The sequence below is a fragment of the Salvia splendens genome, chromosome 10 (assembly GCF_004379255.2).
Source record: "Salvia splendens isolate huo1 chromosome 10, SspV2, whole genome shotgun sequence".
In the NCBI taxonomy this organism is placed as follows: domain Eukaryota; kingdom Viridiplantae; phylum Streptophyta; class Magnoliopsida; order Lamiales; family Lamiaceae; genus Salvia; species Salvia splendens.
This window is the reverse complement of record NC_056041.1, coordinates 22966798-22982851: the sequence shown is the minus strand read 5'-3', so window position 1 is coordinate 22982851 and position 16054 is coordinate 22966798. Positions and strand designations below refer to the sequence as shown.

At 42.6% G+C, this 16054-nt stretch overlaps 2 protein-coding genes across 2 annotated transcripts; both read left to right on the top strand.

Moving 5' to 3' along the window:
• Positions 1–756: 756 nt before the first annotated feature.
• LOC121752191 (probable galactinol--sucrose galactosyltransferase 6) lies at positions 757–3800 on the top strand. The gene is made up of 5 exons (XM_042147129.1): positions 757–913; positions 991–2318; positions 2391–2600; positions 2801–2935; positions 3028–3800. Exons 2-5 carry the CDS (start codon positions 997–999, stop codon positions 3611–3613), a joined length of 2253 nt encoding a protein of 750 aa, XP_042003063.1. The 5' UTR covers positions 757–913; positions 991–996; the 3' UTR covers positions 3614–3800.
• Positions 3801–9352: 5552 nt separating this feature from the next.
• On the top strand, positions 9353–15970 carry LOC121752251 (CCR4-NOT transcription complex subunit 10-like). The gene is made up of 6 exons (XM_042147224.1): positions 9353–9682; positions 9831–9917; positions 11103–11270; positions 11359–11445; positions 11526–11597; positions 13721–15970. The coding sequence occupies exons 1-6, from the start codon at positions 9524–9526 to the stop codon at positions 15629–15631; spliced, it is 2484 nt and encodes an 827-aa protein (XP_042003158.1). The 5' UTR covers positions 9353–9523; the 3' UTR covers positions 15632–15970.
• The last annotated feature ends 84 nt before the right edge of the window (positions 15971–16054 follow it).

Here is a 16054-nt window from a genome sequence, read left to right as displayed (position 1 = left end):
AAGTGCTTGAGGGAGCAGGGCAGCGGCGAGAGTTTGACTGATGTGTGCGATAAGGCGAAGGCGACATCCTCACAGGCCGCGGCCCGGACCCCGACCCCGGCCCCGACTTCGGCTGCAGGACATGCCTACGCGGAGTTGGTGGTGGTCGCCAACCGGAAGACGTTGTTGGACACTCACCACGCCCTCATGCAGTGCGAGGACCCGGGCAAAGCCGAATACCTCAAGTGGATGATCGATGATCTGCGCCGCAAGCTGGGAATGAAGGATTAGTAATGTAGTATTTGCCTTTAATCGTATTGTTTTTTTATTTCTAACTCTTGTAATTTTTTTTAATTAGTAATGTATGATTTGCCTTTAATCGTAGTGTTTTTTGATAATTTTGCATGACATATTTGAAGACATAAAAAATTAATTAATAAAATAGTAGTGAAACCTATAGGGCGGACTTTAGGACGTCCTAGTGTAGGTGGAAGAGTAAAATGATAGAATGATATAGGGCGCCCAATTGTGGATGCCCTCAAGAAAAATAAAATTAATTACTCCAAATAATATACTATGTGAATAATGTGGGAAATATTTTAGACTTTAGTCCGTGAATGTGAGAAGTTAAGGTAGGTAAAAAATTGTGTCATGTGCTGATGAAATTCATTTGACGGTTAGGATATCGACCAATTCGATGCACGATCCTCTTTTCTACCGTTGGATTTAACTCTTCCAACAAGAAAATCACACCAAATAAAAAAGAAAAAAAAGAGAAAATAAGGAGGTGCATTCCACACCAGAGCAATCATCTTCTACTGCAATGGACATCAGATCTCACCACTCCTTGCTATAAATACCCCTCTCAATCCACTCTTCTTCTCCATCCACATCTCCTCATTCATTTCAATTTTCCGCTTTTGTTAATTTCAAGGTATGCATGTTCTGTTACATAGCTGGAATCAGTTGAATCTGAGCTTATGCTGATGAATTTCTGATTTGATTTTGCAGGAAACGATGACGATCACGCCGGCGGTCCGGATCGCCGAGAGGAAGCTGGTGGTGAAGGATCGCACGGTCCTGACCGACGTGCCGGAGAATGTGGTGGCGACCTCGAGCGCGGCGGCGGAGGGTGTTTTCCTGGGGGCGGTTTTCGACCAGGCGAGCAGCCGCCACGTCATCTCGCTGGGGACGATCCGCGAGGTGCGTTTCCTGGCCTGCTTCCGGTTCAAGCTGTGGTGGATGGCGCAGCGGATGGGCAGCCGCGGCCGCGACATCCCCCTCGAGACTCAGTTCCTCCTCGTCGAGTCCAACGACGGGTCCCACCTCGAGTCCGATCTCGACGGCGTAGACGCGAACAAGCTCGTCTACACCGTCTTCCTCCCCCTCATCGAGGGCCCCTTCAAGGCCTGCCTCCAGGGGGGGCCCGCCGACGGCCTCGAGCTCTGCATCGAGAGCGGCGACGCCGCCGCCACCGCCGCCTCCTTCACCCACTCCGTCTACATCGGCTCCGGCACCGACCCCTTCGCCACCATCCACGAGGCAGTCCACGCGGTGAAGCTCCAGCTTGGCACGTTTAAGCTCCGTACCGAGAAGAAGCTCCCCGGCATCGTGGACTACTTCGGATGGTGCACCTGGGACGCCTTTTACCAGGAGGTGACCCAGGAGGGGGTCGAGGCCGGTCTCGAGAGCCTGAAGGCCGGCGGGGCCCCCCCGAAATTCGTCATCATTGACGACGGCTGGCAGTCTACTGAGTCAGACCAGCCAGATAAGGAGAAGGAGAAGGAGAAGGAGAAGGAGTATGAGCTGGGAGCGCCAAGGCTGCAGAGGCTCACCGGGATCAAGGAAAACGCGAAATTCCAAAAGGAGGATCCGGTGGCCGGGATCAAGAGCATCGTGAAGATCGCGAAGGAGAAGCACGATCTGAAGTACGTGTACGTGTGGCACGCGATCACGGGGTACTGGGGCGGGGTGAGGCCCGGGGTGAAGGAGACGGAGCACTACGATCCGGTGATGCAGTACCCGGAGCTCTGCAAGGGAGTGATGGAGAACGAGCCAGGGTGGAAAACTGATGCCATCAAAATTGAAGGCTTAGGGCTTGTTAATCCCAAGAATGTGTACAGGTTCTACAACGAGCTCCATAGCTACTTAAGCGCTGCGGGGATTGATGGAGTCAAGGTTGATGCCCAGTGCATTCTCGAGACCCTCGGAGCTGGCCTCGGGGGTAGGGTCGAGATCACGAAGCAGTATCATCAGGCTCTTGATGCATCCGTTGCCAGGAACTTCCCTGATAACGGATGCATTGCTTGCATGAGCCACAACCTCGAATCGCTCTACTGGTATTTATTCTTCCCATATGTATTTTTGTTAATATATATGAGCTGAATCGCTGATATGTTGAATTATTGCAGTTCGAAACAGACTGCTATAGTGAGAGCCTCGGATGATTTCTACCCGCGAGATCCGATTTCGCACACCATCCACATCGCGGCGGTGGCCTACAACAGTGTTTTCCTTGGGGAAGTGATGCTCACTGACTGGGATATGTTCCATTCTCTACACCCGGCGGCGGAGTACCACGGCTCCGCCAGAGCTATTAGCGGCGGACCTGTCTATGTCAGGTACTCCCTCCGTCACCATTAAATGTCCCATAATCTGACCATTTATTAAAAATAGTAAAAGTGAAATGACATATTTATTGGGACTGTCTAAATAAGAAAATACGATACATTTAATGTGACGAAGTGTATGTTTTAACCAATCACTCTTCCACAGCCATTTCTTCAACCGATAGTTATAACATGCTGCTGAATTATAACAGTGATGCGCCTGGGAAGCACAACTTTGATCTACTAAGGAAGCTCGTTTTGCCCGACGGCTCGATCCTCCGTGCCCGCCTTCCCGGCCGCCCCACCAAAGACTGCCTCTTCTCTGACCCCGCCCGCGATGGCGTCAGGTTCATATTTCAACTAACTCTGTTTTGGATTGTAGAAATGGTGGAAAAAAAACAGTGGATCATGTGTTGAGGGCGTTTGATTTGTGTGACAGCTTGTTGAAGATATGGAACATGAACAAATACAGCGGAGTTGTGGGCGTGTACAACTGCCAAGGCGCGGCGTGGAACAGCGAGGAGAGGAAGAACACCTTCCACCAGACCAACTCGGAGGCGATCACAGGGTACGTGAGGGGCCGCGACGTCCACCTCATAGCGGAGGCCGCGGTTGACGCCCACTGGGACGGGAACGTGGCCGTCTACGCGCAGCGCAGCGCCACTCTCCTTACGCTGCAGTATAACGTGGCCATGCCCGTCTCGCTCAAGGTGCTCGACCACGAGGTCTTCACGGTCACCCCGGTCAAGACGCTCTCCCCTGCCTCCTCCTTCGCCCCGCTGGGCCTCATCGACATGTTCAACGGGGGCGGGGCGCTGGAGGGGTTGAAATACGAAGCGTCCACGGTCACCATGGAGGTGAAGGGGTGTGGCCAATTCGGGGCCTATTCGTCGGTGAAGCCTAGCAAGTGCACGGTGGGGTCGGCTGCGGTGGAGTTTGAGTACGAGGCGGGGTCGGGCTTGCTTACGTTCGACTTGGCGGACATGCCGGTTGACAAATTTCACTGTGTTGAGATTCAGTTATGAACTTGTGATGTTAAGAGGAAGTCTAGGCTTTGAATTGAGACAGGGGACTGGTGCATTTTTATTAGCTTTTTTGTTCATGTCTGCTTCAATTGGTTGTACCTTTGGTTGCAATTCATGCTGTAGAATTGGATAATGATGTAATAGGAAATGGTTAGTGCCTAATAAAATAAATTGTCTCGTCCGCCAACCAAACCTCATCATTTTTTATCCTCTGTTGGAATCTTGAAATAATGTTTTGAAATAGAACTATATTTCTTGTCATGTTGATGTTATGTTCACCAGTGAAGTCTCATGTAAATTGTGTGTAAACTATAGAGGTGGAGTATATAAATCAAATGAGTTATTTATCCTTATCAGTTATAGTTACACTATTATAGTTGACTGCGTTTCCAGTTTATTATTTTGAGACTTGAGTCGTTTGCCGACAATACCAATAGTATTACATACTCCACTAAGAAGAGAACTAATGGTGCCTATCATCAGGAGAGGAGTGTCCTAGTAAAGAAGTCAGTTGTGTATGTGACTAATGTGGTCTATCAGGCCATCCACAATAACCGCCCAGCCGAGCGCCGGCGCTGGGCGGTTCGCTGGGCGATCTATTGCAGCCGCCCAGCGGGCGATTGGAGAGAGAAACCGCGCAGCGCTGGGCGGTCGCGTGGCGCTGGGCGGTCGGCTGGGCGGTCCGTTCGGCGCTATTGCAGCGCCCGGATCGCCCAGCGCACCGCCTAGCGCGAAAATTAAATTTTTTTTCCGAAACACTATATATACGAGCTTTGCTCGTCATTTTCATTCGCACCACTTGTTTTAACGAGTACTCTCTCTATCTTAATTTCTGTTCAAGATCAACAACGAGAAATGGATCTCAACAACGAGCCTAGTTCCGGGAGTAGCGGGTCACAAACTCCGACGATCCCTGTGGGAAGTGGATGGGGTCAGGTGCCCGGGTACTACAACATGTACCCGTGGCAGCAGATGATGCCCGGGGCCCCAATGGGGGGGAGTCCGCTGGGGGGGTTTCCGCCGATACCGGGGTGGGTACCCGGGATGCAGATGATGCCCGGGGGAGCACCGGCGACACAGTGGACTCCGGGGGTCGTACTGGCGACACAGTGGACTCCGGGGGTCGTACCGGCTACACAGGGGACTCCGGGGGTCGTACCGGCTACACAGGGGACTCCTGGGGGGTCCCCGGCGACGGCGGGGGATGTCTATCGCCCCAGTTTTGATTTTTCGACTGGGTCTTCGCACACATCGACCCAAACACCCTTGGGGTTTGATAGTTTCTCCTTAGATGAGTTGGGGTTTGATACTCTCGGAGCTCCGGAGACTCTAGTTCAAGGGGGGGGCAGTGCCGGGGCGTGGCGCCCCAAAGAAGAAGGGCAAGAAGAAGGTCGGCGAGTCGTCCCAGCCGGGTGAGGAGGAGGTACGGAGGAGGTGGACGGACGACGAGAACGTCGCGCTCAGCAAGGCGTGGGTGAGTGTTTGCGACGATCCTCTCGTTTCGAACGAGCAAAGGATCGTCAACATGTGGGGCAAGATAGCAGCAGCCTACCAGAGATTTTGCCCCGAGGGGAGGCCCCGCAACGGGGAGGATTGCCGGAAGGGCTGGAACCGAATCAGGGCGGCGGTCTCCCGATTTTCGGGTTTGTACACCAACGCACTCCGCATGATGAGCAGTGGCCAAACGGAGGATGACTGCAGGAGAATAGCGGAGAAAGCCTTCCCACTGACGGGTTTATACAAGGACTTCACCTACTGGAACTGCTATCTTGTACTGAGCGAGTCCGAGAAGTTCCGAGTAGGTGTCGACTCTGGCTGGCCGAAGAAGCAACGACTGAACTACACCGGCGATTACAGCGGCAGCAGCGGAGATTCCCACGACCTCCCCGAGACGACGCAGGAGTTCCCCACGCCGCGTTCGGTCGGTGGCCGACCTCGCCCGATTGGGCGCAAGCGCGCTCTGCAGGCGGCGAGAGGGAACGCCGGGGCTTCCCAGGAGGTCCAGTCGGCATCCCCCCTTGGCCAATCCACCCAGGAGCTCAAATTCTTCGCTCGCGCCCAAACGCGCGCTCAGTTGATCAAGACGATGGCCGAATGGCGGGTGGCGACGAATCCCGTGGAGAAGAGCGTGCTTCAAACCTTGCTCATGAGCCTGCAGGACGAGTTGGAGGCTATACGGAGGGAGACCGGTGGCGGCGGCAGCGGCGTAGGCGGCGGAGGCGACGGCGATGGTGGCGGCGGCGATGGTGGCGACGGAGGCGACAGCGACGGAGGCGACGACGACGGAGACGAGGAGTGAATTGTCACTCTTTTTTATTAATGTATTTTTTTTAAAATTAATGTACTTTTTTTAAATTATTGTACTTTTTAAAATTTTAATAGTATTATTAAACTTTTCCCGTATATGTCTCGTAAATTAAATTCCGTATATTGTGTGATTGTTAATTATGTCATTTTATATAATTGTTATTAGTGATGTGGCTATTGATGTGGTTGGGCTATTTATGACGTGGTTAGGCTATGGCTGGGCTATTTATGATGTGGCAGGAGGATTTTTAGTGCTGATGATGTGGCAGTGGCTAGGCTATGGCTGGACTATTGCTGGGCTATTCCTATTGTGGATGGCCTCAGGAGAGAGGGGTGGCCTATTAAAGAAGTCTGTCGTGACCAATGATTACATTGACTCTTAAAGAAGGTTGATTGTTAAGGACTCTAGTAGTATTATTTAGCATTAATTGTGTAAAGCTTTACATAATGAGGTTTATAAATTAAATAAGCTCTCTTTTTATATTAATCGTCCACAATGATACTATAGCTAATTTGTGGCAATAATTTGTTGATTGTAGATGCTATTTATGTAAAAAAAAAACTTCAGTTCAATTCATTGAGCTGCCTTTTAATAATCGACTATAAATCATGATTTTTATGTAATGAGCAAATACATAGGGCGATAGCATCTACAACCGTGCTCTTAGCTGAAAGCACGGTTGTGGACTTGGCCTTACTTTTAGGGATGTCAATCGGGCCGGCCCACCGGGTTTCGGGCCAACCCTACTCGGGTTGCGGGCCAATCGGGTGCGGGCTAATCGGGTTGAGATTTTTTCGGGTTATAAAAGTTCAACCCTAACCCTAAACGCTCGAGTTTCGGGCTGGCCCAGCGGGTTAATCGGGTTGCTACCGATAAAATTAACATGCGATTAATCCAATAAATAATGACGAAAATTAGTTATATTTATAAAATATAAATATTTAGTTATGATAAGTTTGAGATTTATACTTAAACTCAAACACAAACATGATCAAATACTAATATTTGAGATTTGTGTAAAATAAAACATAAATTTAAATATTTTAAAGCATGTTTTAAAACATGTTTATAAATTTAAATATTTATTAACGAATAAGAAGTTTCTAATTTATTTATTTATTATTATATTAATAAAAATTTAATATATAATTTATATGTTTAATATAAAATTGAATGTTATTTTTTTAGTTATCTATATTATAAAAATAATCAATGAAATTGTCCAATTCGGAGTCAAACAAATAGAACAATAGAAATTTTATCGGGTTTTCGGGCCAGCCCATCGGGTTTTCGGGTCTGACCCTAACGGGTTACAGGTTAATCGGGTGCGGGCTAATCGGGTTGTAATTTTATCGGGCTAGAAATTTTCAACCCTAACCCTATAAATTTGGCGGGTTATTCGGGTCAGCCCACGGGTTGCGGGCTGCATTGACATCCCTACTTACTTTATCAATTTTTTATTTCCTACTCTTAGCTAAGCATAATATCCCTAATGATACTCTTAGCTAAGACACATTTTTATTCATTTTTTATTTTATTATTCAATTTAAATAGAGTAGTTCAATTACTAAAAACATTTTCTTAATACTAAAATGCATTAAAAAAACCCTAAAGTACTATTACAATTTTCAAAAAATAAAAAAGTAAATAATTACGATCCTAATAATTTAAATTGCATAATTAAATCTCTCACTCACTCTTGAAAAGTGAGTTGAAAAAGTTAGTGGGATGTGAGTCCTACTTTTTTATATTACTTTTATAATAAAACGTGAGTAGAAATGAGTTAGTGGAATATGAGGTCCACTACAAAAAATGGTAAAAAGTGAAATGAGACAAATTATGTGGGCGGACTGAAATGGAAAAATGAGACAAATTATCTGGGACGGAGGGAATAGTAATTTGCTAAAGAAAAAACAAGGAATATTGAGAGGTCATTCCATAACGCGTAAAGGATCATCCCAACTCATACTTAGTACTTCATCGGTCCTATTAAAAATGAAACACTTTTTTTTGGATTATTTTATATTTATTTTTAATATGAAAATAACATTATTTTTATTTTTTCCTCTCTTTTACTGTAAAAGCAAATATTTTATCCCTCCGTCCTCAAAGAGTATGAACTATTTCCTTTTTCATCCGTCTCTAATGAGTATGAATTTTCTAATTTTAAAAAATTCAAACAACATACTACCCCTACACATCATTTTATTTACAACTTATATCATTACCATTAACACTTATACAATTATAATAATATGTACCCCACTCTCCACTAACATTATTTCCACTACCATTTCTCCCCATCTCTCTTACTTTTTCTCTTATTTATTAAAACCCGTGACGAACCCAGAGTTCATACTCTTTGGGGACTGAGGGAGTATTTTTTTTCATTGAAGGCAAAGATATACCAGAAACCTAGGATTCACAGATTGGAAGCACTAAATAATATACCCCCCGTCCCACAAAAGTATATATTAGTCCGTCTTACAAAAGTATGCACTTTCTAATTTTTGAAACTCTTCTATGTCTATTGAAGTGAGAGTTGAGACCCATACCTCCAATGATAGTACCTTAATTAAATTTTCATTCTATCTCTCTTATTTTTACCAATTATACGTTAATACACATGGTTAACAAAAAATGCATTGTCTTATGCGACGAAATAAAAATATGGACATTTGGGAGGACACGTGAACTAATGCATCCTTGGTAAAGTAAGAGAGAGAACGTGGAGAGAAAATTGTTAATGAAAATGTGGAGAGAAAATTAGGCAGAGAATGCAAAGGTGGAGAGTTTGGTGTGAATTTTTTTTATGAATAAGGTATCTATGGATGATTTATGGATGAATTAGGGGATAAAAATATAAAAAAAAATGAAAATAGATGATAAAAATGCATTGAACATGCTAACATAAGATGTTCACCTAAAATATAAGCATGTCATTTCGCCACCCATGCATACTCAATAGACTCTACAACCGACTGAAGGGATGGACACAGAAATGGACATTAGAAGGGGCTAAATTTTTAAAATTTTATTTAAAAATAAATATTCATGTAATTTAAATTATTATTAAAGGTTTTTATATACTAATATGTTCAAAATATAAATAAATTTTAAAATTTTATAATAAAGTTAAAAAAAAAAGGATTCATCGGGGGCTAAAGACCTTCCCTCTTTACATATAGGTCCGTCTTTGACTAACGGGTTGTAGCACAATTGACATGACGGATTGTGATGACCTTGAGGTTACGAATTCAACCCATGCCACCCACTAAGAGGCTTTCGGCCAATTCCACGGGTCCGAAAACATCTATGGTCAAACCAAAAAAAATAACACCACTCTTAAACCCAAAAAAAATACCCCTAAAACACTCCACAAATATACATACAGCATACAAACTCAATAAAATAATAAACGTACATGATTGTGTTTGTGTATGTATATCTTCATCTTTCATACCTTCCAGAAGCCTGCATTTATCGTTAGGGTTTAGCAATTTCTAACTCCGATTCATTTCATGTTCAAATTCGGATTCGCATGCGAGTTCTACAGTAGCTGACGCTGAGGGTTAGGGTTTCGTTCATCGATCTGCGTGCCAATGGATTCCTCCTCTTCGTCAGTGACATTGAATACCAGAGACGGATCACCGTCCGCAGAGGGTCTTGCTAAGGAGGCTGCCGTGCTCTTTCAGAGTGGGATGTTCGCCGACTGTTTGAGAGTTTTGAATCAGTTACCGCAGAAGGAGGATGATCCAAAGGTCAATCACATTCGAAGTTGTATTTTTTTAGATCATTTTTGCTAACTGATTAAGAAATGAAGTTTAACCAAGTGTTTCATGTTGGTATATTGAGTGAGCAGTTATTTTGTTGTGTTATGGAATTTTTAATTGCGTTATTTCATTTTAGGTGCGTCATAATATTGCCATTGCTGAGAGCTTACAAAGTGGATGTTCAGATCCTAGAAGGCTTATTAAAGCACTGGAAAAAATCAAGGTTTGTGTTAAATGGCACTCTCTGCCTTCTTCCTCATAGTGCATGGAATCACTTCAACTTTAGGTCTTTGTTAAATTAAGTGTGAATGTAATGGATGCTCTAATTGGATGAAAATCACAGTTTCACAGATATTTTGATAGCCATCAGTTAAAAAAAGTAGAAACCAACTTCGTTTTGGCTGGTAAGGTGGGTTTGATTCACTCCTACCAGATTATGGTGTGGAAATTTCATATAGTGAAGTGACTTGTACAATGAAAGGTTAGTTAGTATGGTGGGATGTTAACACACATAAGAAACATGAGAATAAGATTTGAAAGAGCAAAATGACTACTGCACCACGCGATCTTGGGTTTCAAAGACTTATTCAAGAGTTTGATACTTAGATTAAATGATTAGCCTGCATGAGTAAAATGCCTTGCAGTTTCTGGTTTTTCACCTTTCAAATCTTTTACAACAGTGGTAGTGCTACAGAGAAATCAGATGTTTGCCTAGTTGCTGTACTGTTTCTTGACCTCCGACAAATGCTCTCACCACGCCACCTCTGCCCAACCTTGTAGAAGTTTGGTTAGGCATGCTACTCACTTCAAATTGGACAAACTGACTTCCTATGCTGGATGTGTGGGGCATGTATTTGTTGATCTTTTACCTCCGGGATAGTATTTAGTGGTTGTGATACAGTTCTTCATGTTATGTGCTCTAGTGTGTGGTATATATACTGGTGTTCAAGTTCATGCATGCTACGTTCGGAGTGGAATACTAGTGTTTCACTTGTCTATATATGGTATAAATATAATATGCTATGCATTTGTTTTATGTACAAATATGCATGTGAAAACTAATGTTTGCAGTGTAACCGGTGTTTAGGTTGTCAGCTTTTGCATAGAGAAGCATAAAATGTCAGTTTATGATAACCTTTGTATGTATGCTTAATTTAACCAAAATCACTTGGTACAACTTCTATATGAAGCCCTGTGGTGCATACTTTGCATTTTGCCTCACTGTAAAGTGTAAACAGTTCTTCATCTTCTTCTTTGACTTCTTACAGCTTGCTATCTTTTTATATAACTATGGACTATTTGGTCCACTCTGTACAGCTTGTGTAGAGATATAAATTACCTAACATGTTTGAGTTTTTATGCTTTACTTCTTTTTTCCCCAATTGATTTTGTTTTTCCCTGAATTTAGGAACAAAGTGAAGAACTTGCATGTGCATCTGGAGAACACCTAGAGGTTTCCAGCAACAATGGAAGCGAACACACTTCCAGCATCAAGGGAAATAGTGCTCCCCGACATCCTATTTCACCTGTTTTGTACAATGATGGATTTGATACCTCAGTGGAAACTTACAACATAGTATGTCTATGTTCATCTTGACATTTTCTTGATCCTGAAGTTCAGGTTGTCTTTAACTTCACATATCCATTCATGGATCTGACTGCAGGCAGTCATCTGGTACCATCTTCATGAATTTTCAAGATCATTCTCATATTTGGACACTTTGTATCAGACCATTGAACCTATTCGTGAGGTAGTACCTTTAATTTATTACTAATCTCATATCTTGATGCCTTCTTTTCTTCTGGTTGAGTTCTATGCTATCACATGCAGGGGACAGCTCTCTGTATATGCCTTTTGCTGCTTGACGTCGCATTACTTTCTCATAATGCATCAAGATCTGCCGTAAGTTCATTCTATGTTGAATTAAATGTGTATTCTTTTCAAATGGTACAAAAGTATTAAGGGGATTAAGTAGATAATACTTCTTCTATTCCACTCTACTATTGCGCTCTATAAATGGGACACTTTTCTTTAAGCTTCTCAGAAAGTGAGAGATGCATGACACTCATATGCCTTTCAATTTAATGAAAATCATGAGCTTCATGCGACTTCCACTTGAATAGAAGCAGGAGTTGAGTTCTGAAGCATTGGAAGAAGAAGCAGATGAAAAATGCATGAAGCTGTAAAGACGCATGAAGCTCATTCGTTTCATTAAACTGAAAGACGCATGGGGCTCATGCGTCTCTCACTTTCTGGGAATGTAAAAAAAAAGCGCTCCATTTATGGAAGCACAATGGTAGGTTGAAATAGAAGAAGAATTATCTGGGGGATTAAGCGACCGGTTTTGTTCTATACTTCTATTGCTGAGGGTTCTTTGATTTTTAAAAAGGTATAAATACAAAGAAAGAGTAAAAATAAATATTTCTCTTCCTTAATTAATGTTTCCTTTTAATTTGGATTTTGGTGCGTATATAACTATACTGGTGTAAAAATGATTAGGCATTTCAATCTGAATCTTGGCTTACCTAACCTTTTCTAGAAAAGATTAATGTTAAAGGAATTTACTTCAACCCTAAAACTTGTAGTGAGGGCTGTTAGACCATTACTATTAAACACCAGAATTTACAAGGTCGCATAAACTAAAGTCTCTTAAATAGGGCTGTTCTTGTTGCCCACCCCAAGCAACCCTAATATGCCTTTGAAGTAGAATAGTTTCTATTAGCGAGTTCTTGCTCTATTAAAACAAAAATTACTGTTGGAATATATGCTTTCTGCATTTGATAAGCTGCGATTTTCCTATAAAAGTTGGTGTATCTGTGTTGTGCATGGTTCTTTTTAGTTGTTTCTTTCACCTTGAAATAACAATAGGATTTGTTTTATACCATCTTTTTCCAGGACATTGTTCTTGGAGACTGTAGATTGTGGTAGAACGATCAGAGAAGTGGTTATGCAAATGTTTTTCGTGTATTGTTGGTAAATCTGAAATGATATAATTTTAGGATAAATTCTCTCTGTAGATGGCATGAAAATTGTTTAAATGGCTCTGAAGTCACAATATGACTGAAATGGAAAGATGCTTGCCTTTTTTCTTACAGCTGTCATCTAGCAATTTGGATCTCTTATATTATCATGTTTCTAGCTTTGAAGTTTCTTGCTGTAATTCTTCAGTTGTTTTGAAACTTCTAATCATGGATCAAAGACACTGAACAGATTGTACTGCATTTAGGAGAAGGCGAGAAGCTATAATCAATTGATTGTTGTAGGTAGAGTTAGGTGGCTTAATGTAAATTTGTAGTTCTCTGGTGATAAGGTTGTCCATTCCCTTTCTGTGCATTTTGTATTCTTTCATCCTTCCCTGATGTTTAGGAATACTTACATTGTGATTGAATGATGCTTAATGGCAAAGGAACTTCTTATGAGCTACTGGCTTTATTACCAGTTGGAGATTCTTTATATTAATATGTGACAAGTTGAAACTGCATGGTTTGATCATTTTCATTTGGCTAAGCTGCTACTACGTAGTGTATGGATAAGCCTCTAATTTAAGTTACTTTTTTGTGTAAATATCTATTATCAGTGTGCTGTAAGCCCTGCCTCTAGATTTGTTAGTTCCCAACATAATATTATTCGCTCCGACCCAGCTAAGATGACACACTTTCCTTTTCAATTTGTCCCAAATAAGAAGACACATTTATATTTTTGGAAACAATAAAGCAACATTATTTCTCCAATTAATTAACCCAACCGCTTTTTCTCTCTCCCATTAAAATACTCAACTCTCTTTTTGTCTCCATTTAATACTTGCACCCCACCTTTTCTCTCTTCAATCAAACACATTAACCAACAACTTCTGCTGACTACGGAATGTGTCATCTTAGCTGGGACGGAGGGAGTAATTCTTTTGGTATTGATACCAGTATCTACCTTTATAGATAGCAATTTTTTCTCCTTGGTTGATCTGTCTCTGCTGTTGCTCAATTATGCCACTTGATAGTGAGTAAGTATGATTTTTTTGTTTGTTTCAGGATGTGATAAGCTACATGGAGAAGGTTTATGTTAGTAGTGTGGGCAATCAAGTAGATAATGGATCCTTGGCACACCAACAACCTCTATTAGTTTCGAAATCTACATCATTTTCCAACAATTCGACCCTTCAAGATGGTTCTCACCCTGATTCTACTTCAGATAATTCCTTGACTAGAACATTATCGGAGGAAGCACTTGAAGATGAACATTGGCAGTTACTATCTTCTCTTGACATAAGTGGACAGAATCTTCAAAGACCTGGCATTGTCTCTGCTAATGATCTTCAAAGAATCCAACCAGAGGGTTTGATATCAACTGCTGATTTAAAGCTTAGGTTACATCTTTACAAGGTTCGCTTTCTGCTTCTCACCAGGAACCTGAAAGCAGCCAAACGTGAGGTGAAGATAGCTATGAATCTGATTCGTGGCAAAGATTATCCCCTGGCTCTCTACCTAAAGTCACAACTTGAATATGTTTGTGGAAACCACCGCAAAGCAATTAAGCTTTTGATGGCATCAACTAACAGCATTGAGATGGGATTCTCTAGCATGTACTACAATGATCTTGGCTGCATCTATTATCGGCTTGGTAAGCATCATACATCAGGAGTATTTTTTTCCAAAGCCTTAAGTAATAGCTCAGCTGCACTGAAAGAGAAGCCTCCAAAACTTCTAACTTTGTCTCAGGATAAATCCCTCCTGATTATGTATAATTGTGGTGTTCAAGCATTAGCCCGTGGCAGACCCTTTCATGCAGCTCGCTGCTTTCAAAAGGCCAGCCTCATCTTTTATAACAGACCTCTTCTATGGTTAAGAATGGCCGAGTGCTGTTTGATGGCCCTAGACAAGGGATTAATAAAATCATCCGCAGCAACTGTGATTTCTGAGATCGAAGCCAATGTCATTGGCAGGGGGAAATGGAGACAGCTTGCTCTAAGATATGGTTCATCCAATGGTCAGGGAAGATATGTTGGTGATAGTTCAATTTCATTTGATGCAAAACATCCTGATCTCTCGATGTCTCTTGCCTGGCAGTCCCTTGTAAATGCTTTGTTCCTATTAGACTCTTCGGACAAAAATTATTTCAGGGCTGCCAAGACCCCCGGTTCCGAGGAAAATGAGTCGGGAGAAGCACCACTATTGCCGAGTTCAAATGTCAAGAATGCCACTGGTGGTGATCCCAAAGCACCTACTGTAGCTTCTAGCTCAAGTCCAGCTAATGCCAATGGTAAAGTAAAAGCGCACACAGGTGGAAAAAATCTGGGTGGCACATTGGATAACTGCATTCTTGATTACAAACATATTTGCTTGAAGGAGAAACTGATGATAAGACAAGCCGTGCTTGCTGATTTAGCATTTGTAGAGTTGGGACTAGGAGATCCCTCAAAAGCTCTTTCAACTGCAAGTTCCCTACTAAAACTTCCTGACTGCTCAAAGATGTACATATTTTTAGGCACCGTGTATGCTGCAGAGGCATTATGCCTGTTAAGTAGGCCAAAAGAAGCTGCTGAGCATTTGGCGATGTACATGCCCGACGGTAACAATATTAAGCTTCCATATTCCCAAGAGGACTGCGAGAAGTGGACAGTGGAAAAAGTGGCCGACACTGATGAGTCGCATGGTGGCACGATAGCTGTTTCTAGTGCTCTTTCAACAGGAGATGAATCCCGAGCCTTGGTGTTTTCCAGCCCCGAGGAAGCTAGGGGGCTGTTCTGTGCAAATTTTGCTGCCCACTTTGCACTGCAGGGAGACTTTGAGCAGGCTGAACGATTTCTAACCAACGCGTTTTCTGATATACCGAATAGTTCCCAAGCTATTCTTACTGCTATTTACGTCGATATAAAGCGTGGTAAAACTCAAGACGCTCTTGCCAAGTTGAGACATCACAGAGGAATCAGATTTCATAACTGACGTTGAACGGAAGCTGTTGATTGGTTGTATTTGTTTTTGATTGGTTGTCGAAGCCCCCCGCCTTCCTCCTCTCAGTTACGTTAGCAGGTAGGTTTGACAATCCTTGGAAAAAGGGATTTGTAACATATGTATAGTTCAAATTCAGCAAATAAGTATTTTTTTCCCTGTGTTCTCTGAGTTTGGGTAGCTTAATTGGTGGATGCAAAGATAGATCCTACCTGATAAGAGTTGGAAGTTGTACTTTTGATTCATACTGATGTGATATGCGTTTAGAGGTAGATTTCTGATGTGAGAAATTACCAATTTTTACACAGATGCATACTTCACCTTCCATTTGCAGTCTGCTTTTTTTCAATCATACTGTCATCTTTTGATTCTGAAAATCTTTTGATACAAATGGAGAAGCATGGTTTTTTTGACATT